The sequence below is a fragment of the Eptatretus burgeri genome, chromosome 16, assembly GCF_056783735.1.
Source record: "Eptatretus burgeri isolate ZD-2024b chromosome 16, Ebu_testis_v1, whole genome shotgun sequence".
In the NCBI taxonomy this organism is placed as follows: Eukaryota; Metazoa; Chordata; class Myxini; order Myxiniformes; family Myxinidae; genus Eptatretus; species Eptatretus burgeri.
This window is the reverse complement of record NC_140976.1, coordinates 14,096,851-14,121,850: the sequence shown is the minus strand read 5'-3', so window position 1 is coordinate 14,121,850 and position 25,000 is coordinate 14,096,851. Positions and strand designations below refer to the sequence as shown.

General features: G+C 41.0%; 1 protein-coding gene across 6 annotated transcripts in view; it reads left to right on the top strand.

The window, feature by feature from the left end:
• The window catches only part of LOC147010561 (SAM and SH3 domain-containing protein 1-like), a 378,167-nt gene that overhangs the window by 351,281 nt on the left and 1,886 nt on the right, over window positions 1–25,000 (top strand). For 5 of the 6 annotated variants that reach the window (XM_085858823.1, XM_085858821.1, XM_085858825.1 and 2 more), the window contains 10 exons: window positions 156–323; window positions 441–564; window positions 888–1,057; window positions 1,167–1,379; window positions 3,167–3,317; window positions 4,006–4,104; window positions 22,514–23,091; window positions 23,670–24,320; window positions 24,569–24,700; window positions 24,888–25,000. The exon at window positions 24,888–25,000 is cut by the window's right edge and continues 1,886 nt beyond it. In XM_085858823.1, coding sequence (XP_085714949.1) covers window positions 156–323; window positions 441–564; window positions 888–1,057; window positions 1,167–1,379; window positions 3,167–3,317; window positions 4,006–4,104; window positions 22,514–23,091; window positions 23,670–24,320; window positions 24,569–24,700; window positions 24,888–24,956 — 2,355 coding nt within the window. In that variant the 3' untranslated portion in view covers window positions 24,957–25,000. The remainder of the gene's footprint in view (window positions 1–155; window positions 324–440; window positions 565–887; window positions 1,058–1,166; window positions 1,380–3,166; window positions 3,318–4,005; window positions 4,105–22,513; window positions 23,092–23,669; window positions 24,321–24,568; window positions 24,701–24,887) is intronic. The other variant, XM_085858822.1, reaches the window with a different exon arrangement.

Below are 25,000 nucleotides of genomic sequence, written 5' to 3'. Positions count from 1 at the left end.
TGCGAATTTCCTCAACCACAACAATATATATATATATATATATATATATATATATATATATATATATATATATATATATATATATATATTGCATTGCTAGTACTGCTAAATGGTAAAGACCTGAAAGAGTCTAACATTGCATTCCCTGCTGGCAGTGTGGTGGAAAGACAGAAGCTGAAGGCGATGAAGAGTGGAGTCATAGTTCAAGCTCCAGCTCGAGCCATGGGGGTCTTCTGGGGAAAACAGTAAAAAATGTGAAAAAGACAATGAGGAAGAAGATTTCAAGAATGTATATCCGAGCACTGGTGGAAGAAGAGGTACAGGTAATAAAAGGTGCCGGAATAGGCTGGATAACTACGACAGGGTAATTTACTGGAAACTTGCATTCTAAAATAACTTCCATCCAGTAAGTCCAGCTCTGTATGCCTTCTGGCCCATAGGTAAATGTGGAGGAGGAAGCTCCTTTATCTCCTGAATTTCCAGAAGGCACTAAAGAGGAAGCAAGCAGCGAAAGGCCCAAACTGATCTCCTGCAGTTCGATGGAAAGTTTGAGGAGCTCATTGAGTGAGTTCTTTATCAGTAAATCTGTTTCCTCAAACCTTCTCATCCTCTCTACTTTAACACCAACTTTCTAAAGCACATTTCTCAATCTTCCTGTGTATTTCTTCATTGTGGTCATTATCCTCTCACCTCCTTCCCCTTCACTTCTTCTTGACCACATCTACTACCTTTGTTTTCAAATGCTCTTGGTGACTTCCAGAAATCTTGATGACTTCCATATCCTCCAATGTGTCAACTTATTTTTGAAATCCCTCTTATTCCACTGACCGATTGTTTATTACAGAATTAACTCTCCGGTTGTCTCCTTGCTTAACACCACCCCTCAGGTGGACAAACGGTCAGCACCACAGACTCTTCTGCAAGTGCCCGTGAAAGTGTGAAGTTTGACGAGGCAGAGGAAGAAGAAGCAGCGTACCATGGGCCATTTTGTGGACGTGCACGTGTGCATACAGATTTCACACCCAGCCCTTATGACAGCGATTCCTTAAAACTCAAGGTTAGATTCAGGTGCTTGTATTCCTATGAAGGCATGAGTGCATGGAGAGGTTACGGAAAGTACGGATGTCTTGTTTAAAATCGCTTATCTTTGTCTTTGTCACACCTAGGTAGGTGATATTATCGACATCATCAGCAAGCCGCCAATGGGCACTTGGATGGGCTTGCTCCACAACAAAGTCGGGACATTCAAATTTGTTTATGTGGACGTGCTCATCGAGGAAGAAGAGCAATCACACAAGAAGCAGCGGCCAAGACGAATTCGTAGTCGGCGGCCCAAACCGCAAACAGTACAAGAGCTGCTTGCTCGCATCAACTTGCATGTATGTATATTGCATAGAGGAGTGTGCCACGTGTATGATGCATACTGTACCAAGTGCTGTCTTGTGCAAACATTGTTAATATAATATAATATAAATATAATATTATATATTATACACATATATATGCATATGCTTGCATTCTTTAGCTGGAAGATCATGGGAGGAGTCAATATATTTATTATCCTCGCCACCTGGGGTAATTGATTAGGTGAGAGCTCATTGGTTATTCCCTCCATTCACAGGTGAGAGATGTGGGTGGGTCTTTCTTTATTATTTATATATTGACTGCTATTGACATTGCATGTGGTACATGCTTGGGAGCCTGATTGGTATGCATTGCTGTCTGCGCTGTCGCTGACGATTCACCAATAAGTGATGAGACCAGTCCGGCAGCTGAGGGGGTGTGTAGCATTGGGATTCTCATGGGTGTACTATATGTGTAAACGTCTTTATAGCTGTGGAGGAACTCTGGGAAGGGTTTGAAACAGCAAAGCGCTTACCTTGCATCAGCCTTCTTGGTTGCTTTATGCAGCTTTCTCAGCTAGAACAGCATGGGAGGTGTCAATTTCTTTAAATAATCCGAGCCACCTGCGTTTAATTGATTAGGTGAGAGCTGATTGGCTATTCCCTCCATTCACAAGTGAGAGATGTGGTTGGGTCTTTCTTTAATATATATATATATATATATATATATGTTTCTTCCTCACACCGAGTTCGATAATTATCAGTGTGAAACCTATAGACATAATCCATGACGATGCTCACCATAGCAGTCAAGAGGTGTGTCTGATGTTTAAACTTCAAATGTAGTCATCATTGGTGAGATATTTATTGGTATTCCTTCCTGATGAGGGCAAACCTGCCTGAAATCCAGATAGATAGATAGATAGATAGATAGATAGATAGATAGATAGATAGATAGATAGATAGATCTATATCTATCTATCTATCTATCTATCTATCTGTTTGATGTTTACTGATGTTGGTCATGTAATCTTTGTCTGTCTGACAAAATCACTGGGCTGAGGCCTCTGGATTGGAGGTGACACTTTGGTGTAAGATTATGTCTAATGGAGATCGGGGGAGTGCTTGTAACACTCCATGTTTTAACAAATATATATATATATATATATATATATATATATATATATATATATATATATATATATGTATATATACACTTATTTTTTTTAACCGTTTATTTTGTACAGAGTGGCCAATAAAATTATTTAATATTTAAGTAAATAATTGAAAAGATTGAAAAGAAAATAGTTTTGTTTGCCACCATTTGTAAAGTTTAGGAGAAAAACAACCTTATTTCATCTTTATGTCTAATTCTTAAACAGCAGTATTGCTAACTTGGTGGGTGGTCTGCTCTCCGAGATAACTCAGTCTGGGTTCAATCTTCAGTGCAGCCAAACCCAAATATAACTGCATTCTTGTGAAGTGCTTGTATGGAATACTACATCATAGATCACACCATTCTTCAGTCTTGTTACTCTGGATATCCTGCTACAAAAGATATTGTTACTCTGGATATTCTGTGAGTACCATGGCTGCAGCAACGCTACTAATATGTTAAATTGGATATAGATGAGAAGTAAAACAAGATGTGTAATGTGCTATGTATATTAATATTGTGCTGCGATTGTAAATTTAGTAAATGGCACATTTATTGAAAGTTTGGTTATAATAATTATGCACGAATAATTATCCAATCAAGTTGCTCGACAGCTGACTAAGGTAACAGATGAATGCTGTTATCGAGGTAAATCCTGGCATTGCAGGAACACATCCCAGCTTTCCTCATCAATGGCTATGAGGACCTAGACACCTTCAAATTGCTAGAAGAACGCGATCTTGATGAACTGAACATAACAGCACCTGAAGACCGCGCCAAGCTGCTCACGGCCGCAGAATTGCTTCAGGATTACGACGGTAAGGCTCATTGCCCTTGGTTACTGTAACAAAAACAAAAGTGGAAGCTCCATGTCATTACTTAACCAGAATGAACTCATAATGAACTAAAACGGCACTCAGTAGAGCACACACCTCCACCAGGCTAAACAGTTTACGTTTTGTGTCCCACTGATAGGCCAGATCTGCATCCGGACCTGAACGAAAATCTAATCGGCTTGTTCTTGTTACCGAGCCAACTCATCCAGCAAATTGTCATAACCCGTACATAACTTCTTCAGATATCGTGCTATACTGTATATTGTTTTTTAGCCCGATCACTCAATTATGAGGAATCACTTTTAAAAATAATAAATTCTCGTATCCGGATCCAGATCTTCACCAAAATTGAATCAGTTCGTCATTGTCACACACCCAAGCTGACCACCAAGTCTTGTCTGAATCCGTCCAAAATATTTTGAGATATTATGTTCACCGACAGACAAACAGCCAGACAGACAGGCAGGAGTGAAACCATAACCTCCGTCCACCTTTGGTGGCAGAGGTAATAATTATCACCTCTGGCAGCTCGAGGTACATAAAATGTCATAAAGTAGATACTGTGTGACTATCAAGCTTTAGATTTGATAACCATTGATATTGTGGTTCAATATGTTCAACATTATTTATCCCCTACACATGAAGGCATCTTTGTCCCTATATCCCACAGGTGATGGTGACAGCAGGCCTCAGGAACAACCAGCATATTGTGGTGTGGACACACCACGTGATTCTGGCTGCTACGAGAGCAGTGACACATTGGACAATGGTAGGGAGGTAGAAGAGGAGAGTGTAAAAGTTAAGAGAAGAGTTGTGGAGAATGCAAGAGTAATGGAGAGTAAAACAAAGATCCAAGAAAGAAAAATTAAACTAACTTGGAAAGACAGTGAGAGAGGAGGAGGAGGAACAGAGGGACTAAAAGAGCCTAAATTAAAAGAGACGAAAGAAAAAGTCCAATGTGAAGAGAAGTCGAGAGAAGACAGCAAGGCTTATAATTCTGGGGAAGTTGAAGAAGAAAGTGAAACAGCAAAAAAAAGTGATGGGCAAATCGAATTAGCAAATATAAGAGACGCGGAGTGCAAAGGGGCAGCAAAAAGAGACGAGGACATTGGATCAGCAGATGAAGAAGATGTAATGAACAAAAGATTTGGAAAAGGGGATTCTCAGTGTGAAACTGCAGGGAAAGCATTTGTGGGAGGTGAAGGAGATGAAGTAAATGGGGAGACTGGGGAAGATGATTGGGAAAGTGGAAAAGGAATGAAAAATGTTGGAGATAATGCGGAATCGTGCGATAAAAATATGGAAAATGAAGAACTTAGAAGCAATGAGCAGTGTGAAGGAAAAGAGAGCACAGACGAGAATAGTGATAGGGTAGATGGACAAGATGAGGAATTTGTGGAATCTGGGAAGGTTGATCGGGAGACTGAAGAAGCATGGAAAATACATGGGGAGAATGAAGGAATTAATAGAAAAGATATGGAAGATAAAGAAATCGATATAAATAAAGAAAGTGATGAAATGGGAAGTTGTAAGAGTGAAAATGCAGAAATGCAGAATCAAGGAATCGAACAAGATGGAGAGAAAGAGGAACTACAAAGTGATGAGAAGAGTGGACAGGTGGGAAGAGTGGGTGAGATGTGTTCAGAATGAGCAGAGAGAGATGAGATAAATGAGCAAATAGGGAATGACGAAAGTGAAGAATAGATGGAGAAGGGCACGATGAAGGAGATAAGATGGAAAGAATGAAGGGGAAAAAAATTGATGGGGAGATTGAAGAAGTGGAAAGAAAGATTGAGAGGTGTGAATGAGTAGAAAGAAGTGAATGAAGGTATAATTATTGCCAATAAAGTAAGAGGAACAAAAACAGGTTTCTCAAAGTAATGGATGCGAATCGAAACAAACTCGTTAATATCCGTCACTCACTATATTCTCTCATCGATCACCACTTCTGTTTCGCCAATTTCCACCTTGCAGTACTTCCAAAGGCAGACAAATGTAAAAATGTGCATTCAATCAACATTTATAGTTCTTCGAAGGTCAAACAGCCACAGCAAAAAGTACTATTAACAAGTGGATTTTGGGAAGGATTAATAATTCATCCCACCTGGCAGTATTACGAATGGAGCCATTATCATAATATAGTATTATAATATTATATGTATATAAGGAAGTTATTTTATTGCTACTTATGATATGAATTTTTCTTGGCACTTGTTAAGGTCAGTCAATGTAACTGCAACTGCTGCATTTTATAGAAGTATTAAGGCTGCAAGTAGTACATGTGTCACATCGACAAAGTGAAACGAACAATTAATGTCCATCACGCTGTTGACTAGACTTCAGACAAGAGGCTTGATGTTCACCATCTGAAATCATGTGCACTATAACCTTCATGCCTTTCATGAGTCCCTGCTGCTTGAAATGTACCTTTGTGATAATCAGGCTTAACGAGATGTAAATAATGTTCAAGCTCTCTTAATCATTGCATGTTTCATCCTGTCCGTTACTGCTGCCCCCTTCCCCATCTTCCAAAACACTCTTATTTTGATTCCTCTGCTGTATATCTTTCTGTCTCTCTCCCCTTCCCCTCACCCCCTCTATAATGTCCATTGCCTGGGGTTGAAGGAAATAAAGACTTTTTTATTATTGTGCTTTGCATGTAATAACTTGCAATTCCATCATTATTGCATGCACCCCATTAACACAATCATGATTTATAACCCAATGGTATTGATTGTCCATTCCCATATCTAACAAGGGATTGAGAGAGATTATGGAGCATTCTTGGACAAAGCATTCTGTAAATCAGGCACAGGGAGTTGGGGGGGGGTGGGGGGGGAGGCACTTGATTAGGTCTTGGTGGTGGCTGCAGCCCATCCACTGTCCCCCCACAAAACATTATGAATTGTATGAACACCCCCACCCCACCTAAGTTTATAAAATTGGTGCTTAGCACCTCCCCCTGCTCCACTCTCTGTAGAAAATATAATAATCTCTTACATGCATCACCCAAGGCCAGACTTTTTAACCACAAAAATATTTATTTTTACCAAGATGTCACGAAACCTAAAGGTTCTTTCTTTACTCAATCGATCCACGCCAGCAGGCGAGTGTCCTTCAAACTCATGTTATTTCCAAAAGCAAAACACAAAAGCAACTCAGGACTGGCTAAGTTCTTCTTCTCACCCCCCAACCCCTCTCGCCGCTTCAATTTCTGAAGTCCCCCACTCCTGTAAACACGTGTATTTGATAGACAATTATATATCCAGAAGTAACCAGAAATCTTTGGTACCCCGGCAATCTTTCGACACAGTTTAAAGTCTAATTTCAACATTATAACTTGTTACCCTTTTGTAAAAACATCACATAGTCATATATATATATATATACATATATATATATATATATATATATATATATATATATACATATATGTAGGTATATATGTATGTATATATGTATATACATGTATATATATATATATATATATATATATATATATATATATTTATATTTATATATATACATACACATATATATATATATATATATATATATATATATATATATATACATATATGTAGGTATATATGTATGTATATATGTATATACATGTATATATATATATATATATATATATATATATATATATATATATATATATATACATACATATATATATATATATATATATATATATATATATATATATATATATATATATATATATATATATATATATATACACACACATACATATATATATATATATATATATATATATATATATATATATATATATATATATACACATATATATATACACACATATATATATATACACACATATATATATATATATATATATATATATATATATATATATATATATATATATATATATACACACACATATATATATATAATTATATATACATACATATATATATAATTATATATACACATACATATATATATAATTATATATACACATACATATATATATACATATATACTGTACATATACATATATACTGTACATATACATATATATATATACATATATACTGTACATATACATATATATATACATATATACTGTACATATACATATATATATATACATATATACTGTACATATACATATATATATACATATATATATATATACATATATATATATATATACATATATACTGTACATATATATATATATATATATATATATATATATATATATATATATATATATACATATATATATATATATATATATATATATATATATACATATATATATATATATATATATATATATATATATATATATATATATATATATATATATATATATATATATATATATATATATATATATATATATATATATATATATATATATATATATATATATATATATATATATATATATATATATATATATATATATATATATATATATATATATATATATATATATATATATATATATATATATATATATATATATATATATATATATATATATATATATATATATATATATATATATATATATATATATATATATATATATATATATATATATATATATATATATATATATATATACATATATATATATATATATATATATATATATATATATATATATGTATATATATATATATATATATATATATGTATATATATATATATATATATACACACACATACACATATATGTATATATTGTTGTAGATTTCCCGCCCGTCGGCGTTCGAACGACCACGTCTAACCATTCGCGGTCGCTTAGCCCACCGAACGGACAATCCAGTCGTGACTTTCTGGAACAACGCCAGAAACCAGTCACGGGTGGGTTTTTAATCCCACCACAGCCCAGTCCGTATTCTACCCGCGCGAAATAGGGTCAATCGCCGAATATCGATATACCTAAGTACCCGCGCGGGTAACCTACCGAGGGACCGTATCTCGGCGAAGGCCTGCTTGGACATGGACCGCTTAAGCGGTCCGTTCCGTTCTGGGATAACCGAGCGGGTATTATCGCCAGACCTCGCCGGACCAGATTCTATTTATCGGCTATTTAAAAACCAACTACATTCCGAGTGCAAGATGGGGCAGTTCAATGAGGGAATGGACGCAACGAACAGGTTTACATTCACACAAGGACATTAATTATAATAAAGCACGTATGCAATTAAACAAGGCAAAACACGTATGCAATTATACAAGCAACAAAAGCACGACAAAAGAACTACAACCGTCTACTTATTATGTACAGTCACTTGCACTTAACAGCAGTTCCTACTTATTAGACGGGCCCACGGACACACGTACGCACACACACACACACCCAAGAAATGGTGGCAGAGGCCTTTAATAACGAGCTCCAGCTCGGAGGACAGGTGAGCTGAAACTCAGAACCTATCTCGAACCTCTCCACCTCGTGTGGTCTTCAAGTTGTTCAGACCCGGGCTCCTGCGAATCCTCCCGCACTTCTCAACACGTTCTGGTGAGACGAGGCGCCGATCCTTCCCGTCTATGCGTCGCTTCCCCGAGGAACCACCTCCAAGAAGAGGCCGATGAGTCGCACCAAGCCGGGAACCAAAATGGAGAACAAAGAGCTCCACAAACCAAGAAGAAGAAGCCACCACTCGCAGCTCGAGCCGAGCGACCAGCCCAACTCTCTTCAATACAAAGCATCTCGAAGCAAAAAGCTCTCCCGAGCCAAGCAGAAGCCGAAGCTCACGGAACCATCAAAGCAAAGAGCCTCCAAAAAGCTTTCTCCCGAGCCAGGCCTCAGCCGAAGCTCACTGAGCCAGCCGAAGCAAAAAGCTTCCGCAGGCCTCAACCCTAACGCAAACCAAGCAGGACCCGACGGTCGGCTGAACGATTACTCTCTGCCGAAGCAAAAAGCTTACTCCTCCAACTCCCTTCTCCAACTCTGCCCAAACACGAACAAAGAAAAAAAGATCTCTTCCTTATCCTCTTCCGCCCTTCCCCCCGCTCCCGGCGTGACTCATGACTCATGCCCTCGTGCTCCATCCCCCGCTCATCCACGGGTGGGAGGGAGTTGTTGACATCATGAGTCACGGGACAGCAGGGTTCTTCTTGCTCTTCGCAGAAGAGGGGGAGGGATGTCTCCATTGTTCGTTCCCTAACTATTAAATCGATCCGCAGCGCATCTAATCAATTTCTGAACATTTAAACAATGAAAGGTGAGCTATCTAGGGAACAAGCACTTATCGACATAGCTGACTAAAGGAACCTGAATGTTGTGTGCAATCGAATTCAAAATTCGTAAATATATATATATATATATATATATATATATATATATATATATATATATATATATATATATATATATATATATATATATATATTGAACAATTCTTGAATATTAAAAACATAATGAAGCTGCATGGGTATGAAGCCTTCAAACCCATTGGCTGGAGAGCTGGCTTGACTCCACCCACAATTGTCAGGAAGAGAAAACATACGTCAGCAACGTTGATTTTCTGGTCAGCCGAACATGTCTTCAGAAGTCTCGTATTCATAATTTCAATTATCCAAACCATATAACCAGGATATATTCATTGTATATGCACATAACCATCGGCATGTTTTTTTTCAAGCTGGGTTATTAATGTTTTTTCTGGGAGTGATTGAGGCAGCGGTCTGGCCAATACATCGCCAAAATAACGCGATGAGCAATTTGTGTAATCATGGAAGGTTTTTGTACATAATTATGCCGAGTCGTCAAGACTGAATAGGATGAGTGTATCGTGTAATGCTATTCCTGGTGGTAGTGGCTACAAGTAGTGGCTGTATTCCTGGTAGTAGTGGCTGCAAGTAGTGGCTGTATTCCTGGTAGTAGTGGCTACAAGTAGTGGCTGTATTCCTGGTAGTAGTGGCTACAAGTAGTGGCTGTATTCCTGGTAGGAGTGGCTACAAGTAGTGGCTGTATTCTTGGTAGTAGTGGCTACAAGTAGTGGCTGTATTCCTGGTAGGAGTGGCTACAAGTGGTGGCTGTATTCCTGGTAGTAGTGGCTATCATAATGTAGTAAAATATGTCAAATCTCTGAATGAAAACCATAGGCATTGGAAATTATCATGATCATTCGAGGTGCGTGTTTGTTTGACTTCTATGCACTCTTGCACCGCTGAAACGAATTAGCTTAAAACTGCAGCTTGTGCTCAGTCTGTGGTGAAGGGGTAGAAAAGGTCTTGAGAGAAGGGATTGAGGGAAGTGAGTGATTGCGTTGAGTGGAGGTACATGAAGGTGTAAAGAAAGCAGTGGGAAAGGAGAATGAGTGGAAGTGGATGAAGGCTTGAGGGTTAATGTTTGAAAGAGTAGAGGGGGAAGGGGTTGCTGGGTAAATACATTAAAGGGCGTAGATTTGCAGGCGTTCCTTGTGATGGGCCAGCTGGTATATATATATATATATATATATATATATATATATATATATATATATATATATATATATATATATATATATATATATATATATATATATTAAACAATACATTCCGTATGAAATCCCAAGGCATGCAAGCATTAACATCACACTGTACCAATACACCCCCTAACAAGAAATTTGTGACAATAGCTAATACAAGCAAGATGGAGCATTTGATGCAAAGCCCCACTGCAGTATATATAGATTACAAGTGGATCTGAAAGTGAACAAATTATATTACAGTAGATCTGAGTGCAGAAGCGCACAAGCACACAGGTACACAAAAATAGGTTCTCCCATTCCTCGGGATTCGGTGAGGCTAATCTATTTTATTCTGAGAACAAAACAAATGGAACTGGAGAGAGTTCATAGAACACCTTACCCTATGAGTCTTGAGAAAGAGGACATGGGAAGGGTCTTTTCAACTCTTGCTTTGCGTTTCCAAGCACAATCTCTATTCCCTACCAGCGACAATTTTGGCCGACCCTCAATATTCTCCAACGCTGAGAGTGCGAGCGGAAAACTTGATTGGTCAAGATAGCATAAAATGGCGTAATATTCTGTCTGGGATAAATTGGACGTTTTTGGAAGTGCCAAAAAAGTGATTTGTGTTCCACAATGATCAAGTATATAATTCAACTGAATTTTTTTGTTTGACCGCCAAACAGGCAGACAGAGTAAAACAATTACCTTACTCCTCTGTACGCATGCACGTTAAGGACAAATTCAGAGCCAATTTGCCAAATTCAGAGCCAAAGTACCTCGAAGCTGCAGGTTTGTGTTCCGATTCAATCTTCATTTATGTTCTTCAGTGTTCAAAATACAAAATTCAATTTAAACTCAGTGGTTTCTTGATCATAGACTGACGTCTGCAGACTGACAGAGCGGACCAATTGCTTAACCCTGCTCTGCGCGTTGTGCACGGCATAACCAGAACGGTTGACAAAAGCTTTCTTTTCCCGTTCAACTTCACAAGCGCGTGACAAACTGCACCACGAGAGCAGCAGCATGTGTTTAATAATTGTTTCTATGATAGGAAATCAGCCTCAAAGCGACGATTACAGGCATTAGAGACAGGACAAACATGGAAGTGTACCTGCTGAGCTGCCACATTCACAGTTTCCTTTCCCAAATTTACTTCGTTTTCAATAAGTATTCCACTTTAACGGTGCTAATTAGTGCAGGATCATCATAAATGAGTTACATTGTCTGTGGATGCCGCAAGACTGGTTGGTGATTGCTCTTTTGAGAAACTGTGCGCAATTCAATTTGTTGACTCCCTCACTTTGTGAAAAGGGCTTTCTGCAAACAATGCGTATGCTTTTCTCTTTTCTGGGCTAAACTGTTCCTTCATCTAAAGATTTATCTCCGATGACAAGTGTCTGTTCATTACGACAAATAAATGATGTGATATGGGATTTTGGGTAAGATCTTTTTGCAAATTGGCGTTTCAGTATCAGAACATATTTAGCTTCCCATGTTGGTGCCACTATTAACCCCATGAATGATTTTTCTCAAAGCACATCTCCCTCTCCCTCCCCACTTTTCATTTTCTGTGTCCATGCTTATTTTAAATAACATTTTTGGTGATTGTAGCCCTAATGAGATTCTATCCTCTTGCATTGTTTTAACAATACCAACATCCACCTCCACCCCAAAAGCATCAAAATCCCTGTTACTTATGCTGTGGATTGCTGACATGATGGTTGTTATCATACCATATATACGAAGGTCGGTACGAAAGTAGTGCCTCTTGTTTTATTTCTCACTAAATATAATTTAAATTGCAATGAAAATTACAAAAAATGTGCATACATATGTGGAAAATATTAATTTGTTTTTCCACATCGTCTCCCTCAACTGCAATGCACCTTCATGAGGGCATCAATCCAACTCCTTTTTTTCCGGTGTCATTGCGGTTGCAGGCAGACCACTTTGAGGCTTTTTTTTATTATTGCACGGTCAAGGCTCGTGGAAGAGCCAGTACGCAGAACTAACGGATCAGGACACAACATGACAAAAGGAACACCAACAGCAGGGTAGAGGGAGAAAATAGATGGAGGCAGACAAGCAAGGGATGCAGGTAACAATGAGGGGTTGGGGACAATGAAAGGGGTGGACAAGATGGACACAAGCAAAATTTTGAGAGGGGTAGGAGTGGTTTAATGGGTGAAGAAAATATCATGGTTTTTGGATGGGGGATGATTTGAGATGGTGGTGAACAGCCGTCTTGAACACCTGGAGGGAAGAATGAGATTGAACAGAGTGTGGAAGTTGGTTCCACAGGTGAGAAAAAATAGAAGAACAAATGAGTGGAGGTGGGCAGTGGTTCTGGATTTAGGTAGTTTCACGAGGAGGGAGTTGCTGGTTGACCATGTCCATTCTGCAGATACCTGGGATACCTGACAAAGCACGGAAAGAGCAGAGGGTGCAAGACCAGAAAGGAGGCGGAAGAAGACAGAGAGACCACCGACCTGTCAGCAATAGTGGAGTTATAGGCTGATAGACTCAGGTTCATCGCGAGAGATTCCAATGATCTTGAAGACCTTGGTTTCCATGGCGCCAAGCTGAGCAGGGTGTGAGGAAGGGGAGTCAGCCCAGATGGGAGAGCAGTACTCCATCAAGCTGCGGATGAAAACCTTGTCGGTGGATCGGAGCTCTGGTGTGCCAAGGAAGGATTTTGCATGACGGAGGATGCTCAGTCGAAGTCTGGATTTGGAGGCCAACTTTGAAATATGGCTCGCCCTAGAGAGATCATAGTTGAGAGTGAGACCCAAGAGTTTGAGTGACTGAATTTCTTTGAGAGGGTTGTTGCAAAAGTTGATGGGAGGGTTTGCGGAAAGAGAGAGAAAGAGAGAGAGAGAGAGAGAGAGAGAGAGAGAGAGAGAGAGAGAGAGAGAGAGAGAGAGAGAGAGAGAGAGAGAGAGAGAGAGAGAGAGAGAGAGAGAGAGAGAGAGAGAGAGAGAGAGAGAGAGAGAGAGAGAGAGAGAGAGAGAGAGAGAGAGAGAGAGAGAGAGAGAGAGAGAGAGAGAGAGAGAGAGAGAGAGAGAGAGAGAGAGAGAGAGAGAGAGAGAGAGAGAGAGAGAGAGAGAGAGAGAGAGAGAGAGAGAGAGAGAGAGAGAGAGAGAGAGAGAGAGAGAGAGAGAGAGAGAGAGAGAGAGAGAGAGAGAGAGAGAGAGAGAGAGAGAGAGAGAGAGAGAGAGAGAGAGAGAGAGAGAGAGAGAGAGAGAGAGAGAGAGAGAGAGAGAGAGAGAGAGAGAGAGAGAAAGAGAGAGAGAGAGAGAGAGAGAGAGAGAGAGAGAGAGAGAGAGAGAGAGAGAGAGAGAGACACTAAGGAGTCATGGATGTCATGGATGTCATGTGGAAGGAAGAATTCTGTAAAACAGATGATGTCCAGTTTATCAGTAGCAGCGAGAGATCTGTCAGGCTGGAGCGGAGGCCCCAGATGTTTGAGGTCCACATGGTTAGGGATGGGGGAGGGGGAGCTGCTGATAGGATGTACGCATGTGGAAAGGAGTAAGGAGAAGGTGCAGGGTGGGGGAGGCTGGGAGGGTATGGGTCGGGGTGAAGCTGGGAGGGGCAGGGACAGGTGGGAGCTGAGAGGGGGCAGGATGAGGGAAAAGCAGGTGGGAGCTGGGGAGGATGGTACTGACATGAAGGGGTTTGACACTATGAATGGAAATGAAGGGGAAATTACCGTCGTGTGCCCACAGCCTGTGGAAAATTGACACCTTAAGATTCCCAGACTGGATAACCTGAAACAGACGTCATGGGTGGGGGTGGTGGTGAGAGTGTTTTTGATTGTATGCATGGAGGAAAATTTGGCTGAAAGCGAAGGAGGAGGTTGGATGAACTAAGCATTTAGGAGTGAGGAGGTTTTTCAAAATAAGCCTTGACAACGAGAAAAGGAAGAGAATTTCATGAAGACGAAGCATGAATGGGTTGTTTCTACTGGAGTAAAAAGCAGAGTAATGCATTTTAAGATATTTTGAATGTTTTTTTATTTATTTATTTATGTTGTGAAAAGGTTTTAAGGAAGAGAAACCTTTTATTCAGTGAAAGTTTGGGGATATCGAGAAGAAGAAAGGATAGTGAAATGAGTAACTGAGTTTAAAATTTTTTGCTGATGTTATTGGTTGTTGAATACATGGGATAAAAGGAGCAAATCGAGGTAAAAACAGAGGGGGGGCACTTTCAACTATCACCAGTTGACCCAACTTAACTTGGGACACAAATTAAACGATTCAACAAACCAGTGGGGGAATGATCGCATCCGTAAGGACAGACAGGTTCTCTACTTTTTGCATATAAATAACTATTGTTCTATCTATTCATCCTTCATTTCAACACAGTCTCAGGACAAATTCTTCATTTTAATCATAGCCTTGAAAGTCTCAGGGCCGAGATATATATTTGCCCTATTTCCTCGCTCAAATTACATTCTTAAAGTGCTTGCCAGATTTGAATATCCTGCCAAGTAACTCCATCCAGTTCAATCTTTCCCCTCCACAAATATGTGTGGTATCACCTGAGATGGAAGGTCTTACATTCAAAGGGGGTAACAGGACAGTAGGCCAACAATTCGATTGTGCATTGGAGCAGAAAATCTAACACCATTTTCACCCGAACACAACAAACGTCTGATGAGGAGACAATGAACAACAAACAACAAATAAACAACAAACAAACACTATACCGAGTGAACAACAAACTGTTTTGAAAGCTCACAAAAAGATAGCAATCATCTGTGAGATTTCTGAGCAACCAACATGGATAACTTTTGGCAGGCCAACCCCATAAAAAAATTGTTCTTTGAAAGAGTTTGATAACCTGGAGAAACAAATTTGCTGGTGACTCACTGCAGCACCCACCGCAGCTACCACATTTTACACCTCCACAAGTGAAAAAGTGACAGGGCTGCAGAAATGCTTCCTTTCCCAGCAAAAACTAAAATCCCATCAGAAAATAATTCGTCGTAAAGATCGTATCAGCATGGTTGTCGTGCAGTTATTCGTACTGAGTAAGCACATGATAGCATTTTCATTATCGACAATGTTTTTAATTCACAGCCTCATCATTAAATGAACCCTGGTGTTGGCTTAATGGTTAAGGTGGCTGGGTTAAGATCTAATGGTCCTGAGTTGGAGCCACGGTTGGCTGGTGAATTTGTTGAATTAACACCAGGTAGGGTTGACTCAGCCTGTCATCTTTCTGAGGTCGGAGAAATGAGTACCAGTGTACTGGTAATAGAGGGCACTGCATCAGCGGCACAGCTGCTCCTCAAGAAGATGATGCAGCCACAGGCTGTACATGATAGCTATTAGTACGTCGAGAGGCACTCCACAACTCTTCAGGATTCCCCAAAACACCCATTCCCCCCCAAATCCCCCACTCAGCCTGTTCACAAAACAAACTCCTCAGCTACCCTCTCATCCTTGAGCTTGCCAATATCCAGCCTTGGCTGGGATGGTACCATTTTCCTGGATTTAAGCTGCAACTTTAGAGTTGCCACAACAAGGATGTGGGCGGTATTGAGGAACTGAGCACTCCGGCAGACACTGCAGTTCTGGATCATCCTTCAGCGACCATCAACGAGCACATGGTCATTCTCCTTTGCCACACCGCCAACATTGGAATACCAAGTCCAGAAATGAACCTGTAGGCATTGAAACCATGAACCAGCCATCCTTAGTCCATGGCTTCTTGCAAAGTCAAGGAACTTAGTGCTATTCTGGTTCGCAGTTTCCAGACACATGGGGACCAACACCTGTCTCATAACCATCCCTGTCAGTTCCAGTTGATGCATTGAAATCCCCCAAGAATAGAAGTGTCTCGCTTGGGGCACTGATCAACAAAGACCCAAGCGTGGCATAGAATGCCTCCTTCACGGTGAGATCACTCGCCTCTGTCAGAGAATATACAGAGATCAAGGAAACGATACCCAAGGGTGACAAATCCTTCATCTCAGAATGCGCTCGTTGCTTTGTGTTACCTCAATTATCATTGGAGTCAGCTTATATTGGACACAGCTACAGCAACTCCTTGGGCATGGCAACCATCAGAACGACCAGACCAATAGTAGGTGTCACCACCCGCCATGATCTCGCCACTCCGGTCTCCCAACCTCAGAGCATGCTGCAACACTGATGTTCAAACACTTCAGCTCGGATGATAACAGAGACAGGTGATCATTCTCTCTTCGGGATAGGATATTCCAGGCACCCACCCGAAGGGACCGCCTCAGGTTAACCCAAGGAGACTGCCATATGGTGGCTGACACCTCAGTACCACCCTGATAACGCACTACCGCAATCCAACCCGGGAAGGTTACCTCGTGTTTTTCCTCCTATCATCAAAGAGTGGGAGTCCCAAAGGCTTTGCCCCAATCCCATCATCCGGTGAGTTGCCCTGCGAAGGGTAGCTACACAGGAAGTACTCCGACAGGGTGGGTTTTCAGTTTTCTTTGCGTTTTTAGTGTTTTATAGAGTGAAGGGTTTTACAGTGGTCGGAGTGGAAATCCCGCCACCAACCTCCTAAAAAAAAAAGTAATCAAAATGCAGGAGGACATCCACAGACACAGTTGGGCACTTGAAATGGATGGCCATTGGCTTACAAGGAGCTTGTCCACCCTTTTTCAGTATATACACATCCATACTGTGCATATATCGACCCCCATGGACTGTTATGCCATTGAGTGATATTGAGGATAGGATCACAATGTGTACAAAATTCTCCATTGGCTCAGTGTCTCAAACAGCCTCTGACAGTCGAGCATCGCACCGGCTTTCTAGTGACATGGCGGGGTTGTTCTCACTAACTGGTGTGGAGGTGAAAGGTGAATCACTGGCACCTTAAAACCAGTTAATTTGGGCAGATTGGGCTTATTAGCCCCATCTGAAGGTTTAACAGGATAAAGGCAGCATCTCTTTTACAGGAGATTGCTTTTACATGTGTTAACCCGTGGACAACCTTTGGGCAAATTGTGCTGCCCCATTTCAGCCACCCGATCAGGGTTACGTGAAGCCTTGGGATCAGGTCGTGGATGGCCATGCAGGCAGCTGGCACATATTGGCAGTAATGGTTGCATGGCCTTGATGATAGGCAGAGGATTCTCTCATGGAGAACAATGGGTTGGATTACCCATGAAGTACAGACTACTTGGAAGAAAGCAATGGCAGATCTCTTCCATACATGCCAAGAAAACAATCATCAGAAATCTAAGGGATAAAGCTACAGTTCCAGATGATGAGTCTCTCCTCCCCAGTTTGAAAGCGCTCAGATGGCTACTGGAGAAGAGCAAAGTGTTTTGAGGAGTACAAACTAGCCATTATGATGGGACAGGATCCAACCCACAAGGAAATCCAGTTGTTGAGGCCACCATAACTGAAATCTCAAAATTGGGATATGGAATGCAAGGTCAGAAAAGCTGAAAGGATCTCTGAGCTTCAATGAATCAGATAAATTTAGATGTTATAAAGGGAGTGATGGGGATGACAAGAACTGAAATTTTGGAGATAACTGACGCAAGAACAGCGTCAGTACTGGGATACAATCCAGTGAATGATAGGTTAATATCAGTGAGGTGGAAAGGACATCCAGGGAACACCACCATCATTCAGATATATGTTCCAACTTCTGCAGCAGATTAAGAAAATGTGGAGTTTTATGGAAAATTGCAGGAACTGGGAGAACAGGTACCTAAATGTGATGTTTTAATTATTATGCGAGAAAGGAATGCAAAAATTGGAGAAGCAGGAGCACCAGGGATTGCAGGAAAGCACAGACTTGGTATCCCAAATGAGCTAGGAGAGCAAATGCTGGATTTGTGTGTGAAGAATGAGCTCGTAATTGTAAACACATGCCTCAAACAACCCAACAGTAGACTGTTCACATGGACCTCACCTCATGGGCAACATAGAAATCAGATTGACGACATTCCAATCAACAGAGGATGGAGAAGTGCTGGACAGTCTGCCAATACTCTGTGCGGTGCAGACTGGGGGACAGATCATGAACTCCTTGTGGCAAAACGACGAGTCAAGTTGAGAAAGGTGAAGAAGTATTAAATAACTCCGACCTTGGAGAACAAGGCAGGATGCCAGACTACCGAATGCTCGGTCCATGTCGATGAAGCAATGAAACTGCCTGTTATTTATAGATAGAAAACATCTTTACTTGTGTAGAGGTTACGATCTTTCACGAATTAGTAATATAACTGTGAGATGAAGCCTGGTGGTTGCTTAATGGTTCAGGTGGTTGGGTTAAGATCTTAAGGTTTGAGTTCAAGCTCACACTGTGCCAAAATAACACCCGGCAGGTTAACTCAGCCAGTCATCCTTCCAATTTCGGCAAAATGAGTACCTGATCTGGGGAAAAGTGAGCCATTTGAGTGTCTTGCGTTGGAGTGGAAACTCGTGTGGGATTGTGCCCCCTTGCCAATGAAACTGCATCGGCAGCCCTATGCACCTGTAGTGCCCAAGTGTGATGCGGCGTTTTGGCGTGTTATTTTCCAGAAATTGGCATTCAAGTATCAGAATGGACATTGTGATCCATGTCGTCACCCCTCCTCACAAATATTCATGTTTTGCTCCATCTCTTGTCAATTGGCATGATCATTAGTTGCCTTGTGTTGTGAATGAAAACAACACTGGAATAAATTTTTAATTTATAAAGGTTAAAAACATAATAAAGAAGATTTGTATTTACACCCTCCACTCATCATTGCCAAACCCCAATTATTTCCCACTTGCCAACCTTCCCTTTTAATTTCGTGCATTTGTGGCTGGAATTAATGAAGATTTACATGCACACTTGGTGTTTTTGATTAAACCTTTATCGTTAAGAAATCACGTGATAAATATGGATTATACAGTGGAAAGCACAAAATTCCATGAAATTCAGCTCATTCTGTGCGCACATGAAATTCCATGGCTCCGTGATGTGTGTATTTATAGTAATCTGAAGTTTGGCATGAGGGTATGCCAGCAGCAGGCACCCGAAACACAATCATGGTAAGAGCTTCAAGTATGAGATTATTCATGATAATAGTCGCACTGAATCATTCAGGAAAAAGGAATTGTTCCACCAACAATGTCATTCCACCACGACATATACCTTGTTATGTCTGGTGTTGGCTGAATGGTTCGGGTGGTGGACTTGGGATCCCAGGATCCTGAGTTCAAATCCCACTCGGCTGTTGGATTAATACCAGGTGGGGTTGGACTCTGCCTGTCATCCTTCCGAGGTTGGCAAAATGAGTGCCAGCTTGCTGGTATCCTGTGGCGGAGTGGCGACCCGTCCAGGATTGTGCCCAATAGCCAAGGAGACTGCTTAAGCAGCACCAACGCTCTACACAGAGTATGGTCCCAATGGATGGATGGATATCTCTTGCTGGGTTCCAAACCATTACACTTGAATTGTGACGGTGTGGCTCATTCCTCTGCCCAATGGAAACTTGCAGGACATCTAGGGAAAATCCTCATTTACCACCCATCAAGGAAAAAGGTCCTCATGAAATCAGATGAGATTTCCATCAGATCTCATGACAAATCAAATGAGATTCTTGCAAGGGAAACAGAATCGGACGTGTTGATAACATGTCACCCTGGTGCTTCACAGTCAGTGCATTATATCTGGCCAGTGCATTACATCACAAAGTACTTAAAGCCGGCAGGCCAGTCTGCAACACTTGCTTGTGAATGTTAAAGATCCTACAAAACCTTTCAATAAATAAATAGGCTATTGTATGTTTGCACCATCACCAAATTCATGCTTCCTTATTCCCTGCCCAAAGCCTGCTGCAGTTGATCTCATTAGTGTCAGGAGACAAAGGTTTGGCGAAACAGGCAACAAGAAACTCCAGACAAAGATTACAGATTGGAAATATTTATGGTATTCATTCCCAGGATGGGTACGTAAGCCCTTGGAAGGAGGAATGCAAGGTGCCCACATGATAGACACATATCTACAAATCCACATTGATTGACAGACTCTTCTCCATGAAATTAACAATATCATATGATTATGACAGATGCAATGGTTGGAACTATTCACGGTGATTTGACCCTGCTTCGGACTCACTGTGTAATAGTCACCAACTTGTATAAAAGCCAGTCAAAAATGATGGGCAGAACAGCCTCATGAGCGTGCCGAAGTCCGAAGCCTCGGTCTAGTGTCAGATGTGCTTATATCTTTATTTATTAGACATCCTACGGTCGTAAATTAACACTCCTTTTACTCTGCGCACATTGCACATCATGTGTAGCGAATTTCACCCCCCTGTGCACTGCATTTATTATTTATTTATTTAATTTTTTTAACACTTCTGTACACCGCCGTTGAGGCTCGTTTTGCAAGTCACTGTTGATAATTCCACGACAACAGACTTAATTGCTCTTTTAAGGAAAATATTTTTCGAGTTTTTTATCCTCAAAAATAGATCGTGGTGAACACACAGCCGTGTTAAAAGATTGGCCTTCAAAACCCGACTGAAATCGTCCTTATGAAGAGGGACAAACAAATACACAAATACACACTGTGTTTTATATAAATAGATTATTTTGAAACTAGTTTTCTTTAATCTACACACAAAAACATTCCATCATTTTTTTGCACAAAAATTATTGTACCACGGTGATGTATGATACCAACAAATACACATTTTGTGATGTTTAACATCATTTATTCAATCCTGTGGTTTCATTCAAGTTTGAGTTATCCTTCCTTCAAGACCTTCTCTGATCTTGAATATCACTAGTGGGCACCCCCACCCTCCGGACGGGAGTACCCTTTTCAATTTATCAGAGCTCTGGCCAGGGTATGTGCACACACCGGAGTACATAAGGCTAAATAAAGTACGTGCTCGTCTGCTGGCCTTGGGTGGCCACTTTAGGCCAGTATTGGGGTTGGAACCAGGTTTGGAACCTCTACGTTAGCCCAAGAATGGTCAATGCCAATTTTGGAGTTTTGGTGACATCAATGCTTGCTCCGTTATAATAAGATTTACTCGTCATGATATTCCCCTGATGTTTTGCAAATCTTCACCAACAACCTTGACATCTTTAAAATGTTCGTGTTGTTTAAAATTAATGCGATGGAGAATTATGGCTGGTGTTGGTTCAATGGTTCGGGTGGCAGCCTTTGGATCCTATGATCCTCAGTTCAAACCCCGCTCAGCTGTTGAATTACTACCAGGTGGGGTTAACTCGGCCTGTCATCCTTCTGAGGTCGGTAAAATGAGTGCCAGCTTACTGGTATCCTGTGTCGGAGTGGCGACCCGTCCAGGATTGCGCCCAATAGCCAAGGAGACTGCTTTGGCAGCACCAACGCTCTGCACAGAGTATGGTCCCAATCACCTCTCCTCCTTTGGAGAATTGTAATCGAACTATTTAAAAAAAAAAAAAATGCTGGATTGGTCAAAAGGCCTTTTTACTTGTATTTTCTTGAAACCAACATTGCCTTACTTTTATGGTATTACTGTTCCTTTTACTTGCAGACATTAAAAATGACAAAGCACCATTTATGATAAAGGAAGTAATGTTGCATCATAATGCAGATTGTTAACTCCAGTCTTAGTTTGAAGATCCGATTAGAGAAGTGACAAAATTTAATATCACGCTGCATGAATTCATTTTTGCTTATCTTCGGTTTCCTTTTACGATAAAACCTCACAACATATTAATAAATATCCCATTTCCTGTTCACATGATTCAGGCAAAGGAAGTAACAGCCCATTTGACAAGCTCTATCAAGAAGTGACCACAAAGCCTGGCACGGACTCACAGGATGCACATGATGTACAGCCAGGACAAGAAGAACCGGAGTACGGCTTGCGAGCCGCATGCAGTGTGGAGAGCATCGTGGTGGAGAAAAGCCACCTCCCCGAGAACATCGTGCGCTCGGTGTACATGCGCATCATCGGTGATGGATCAGATGGAGAAAAAGAAGAGTGCAGAACCTTGAAGGAAGAGGAGAGGCACAACCAGCAGTGTGCTGTGATTATACCAGAAGGACAAAACCAGTGTGACCAGTATTATGAAGCTGTCATGGTTGTGGAGCCTGAGAAAAACCATCAAGCAGTGACAAATAGACAATGTGCAATGGAGCACAGCTTGGTAGGGATTTCTCAGGGATGTCTTGATGATGATGGGAAAGTGATGGCGGCAAAAGAAGAACATGGCGACGATGATGATCCTGATGATCATGATGATCATTATGACAAGGACCACAAAGCTGCAACTGCAGAAACGAGGCCCTGTGATGGAGAAAGGGCAACCTCCCCTGTGCTTGAGGTGATTTGCTAAATGATTTTAAGGTGAAAGGGAGTAGCAGGTTGACAGAAGGTGCAGATAATCACATTTAAGCAATTTCCCTGAGGAGTTCTGGCCTTCCATTATATTTCATAACAAAGATTTCCGATTCCTCAATCACCTTTTCCCCTACACTGCACAGCGACCACTCATATCACCCCCAACCTCCAATTCTTTATTCTAAAATCCTTTGAGTACATGCGCATATATCCTCCATCACAACAATTAGTGAAGAATTGGTGGGAAGAAAGCTGGGAGGGGGACATAAAAGATGGAATTGTATTACAATCGATCATAAACCTCATGTCCATCATATGTGACACGTATGCACAGTAAGTGATGGAATCTGTGTTGATAAACAGTACTGAAGGTTTCACATGATTCTGCTCAACAATAACATTGAGAGTCTGAATTTGCACTCTTTTCCACGACTATCACGTGTATGGATTTCTTAATTTTAAAAATCTCTGATTTATGACTTTGACAGTGGGGCAGCATCATGTAAAAAATAATTAATGAACTATTTCAACAAGCTGACTTGTTTTTTGTTCTACTTTTAGTGCTATGACAATATGGAGGCGGTGAAGATTGGATCCAGTATACCGGTGAATATTCTTCAAGGAAAGAGGAAGCCCGTTCCAGCACCAAGGAAACACCGTAGGCCTGGGCACCGCTCTCCTCACAGCAGTGAGAGTGACTCGGCCACCGAGGGTGTCACTTTGTGTTCGAACTCTACTGAGTCCGGTCAGTTTGGATTAGGAGAAGAGGTGCTAGTGGCATCAGCTGATGGCAATACTAATCAGGAAAGGAATGAGAGCACTGCAGAATTCAGGCTGAAAGGCAAAGCGGGACAAAGGTGGAAAGAGACAAAGGTATCAACCCCTCGCTCAAACAGCGAGCCAGAACTAAACGGTCTGTCGAGGCTAGGGTCTGGACGAGGCAAATTACACACCGGTGGTGGAGCGGCCTGTGTTCGACTGGTCCCAGCTTCGAGCCGGGAGCAGGCACGAGACGGCGGAAGCAACAGGGCAAGTTCAGTGGCTTGGTTGGCAATGACACGAGATGGAGGGGTGAGGCAAAGTGAAGCCGGAATAAGGCCAAGTGCCCTACGCAAAACCCCACGACAACCACCACCATGTCTCGATAACATTCTCGAGAGAAAGATGGAGGAAGAAGGGCTTGATCTCACCGAAGAACCACATTCGGACAAGGTGAAACCTCCTTTTATTTTCAACATATCCATGACATCATAGAGAAAGGCACAGAAACATTTCAGTTGCTGGCCTATTCCATTTCTAATTTTTCTTCCAATATAACAAAAATAATTCCAGGTTCCATATTGTTGATCTATTTGTGGAGATGGTAAAATCCATTTTTGGTATTAGAAAATTTCTGCTTTGAATGACAGTTGCCATCACTAGGAGTAGACTTCTAATATGCTGATTATGTATCTCGGCAGCACGGGCGATGCGGGATCTCCTCGGACCTGGTGAGGAGGTATGCCAGTGAGTTTGGTATCAGCCTAACCGAAGTTGCAGAGGCCCTGGACCTCATCCGTGTGAAGCTGCTCCGTAAGCAGCATCGAATGGCGGTACGCACACCTCGATCCATGCAGCATCTCATCTGCCGTATTCATTTGGTACATTGAGGAACTGTTGACTGGAGAAAAGGAGGAATTGAAAATCTGGCATTAGACTTGAGCCAACACATCGATTTGATCATTTAAATGTGAGATTCTAACCACTCTACTATCTTCTCTCGCGTCCTGTTATGTACAGATTCCAAGTCCGAACCTACAAAAGATCTGTGAGCCTCCAAAGCCCATCATAAAGCCCAGCGACAACTGAGATCTACCCCATCACGGGAATGGCAACAATAAATTGTCTAAATA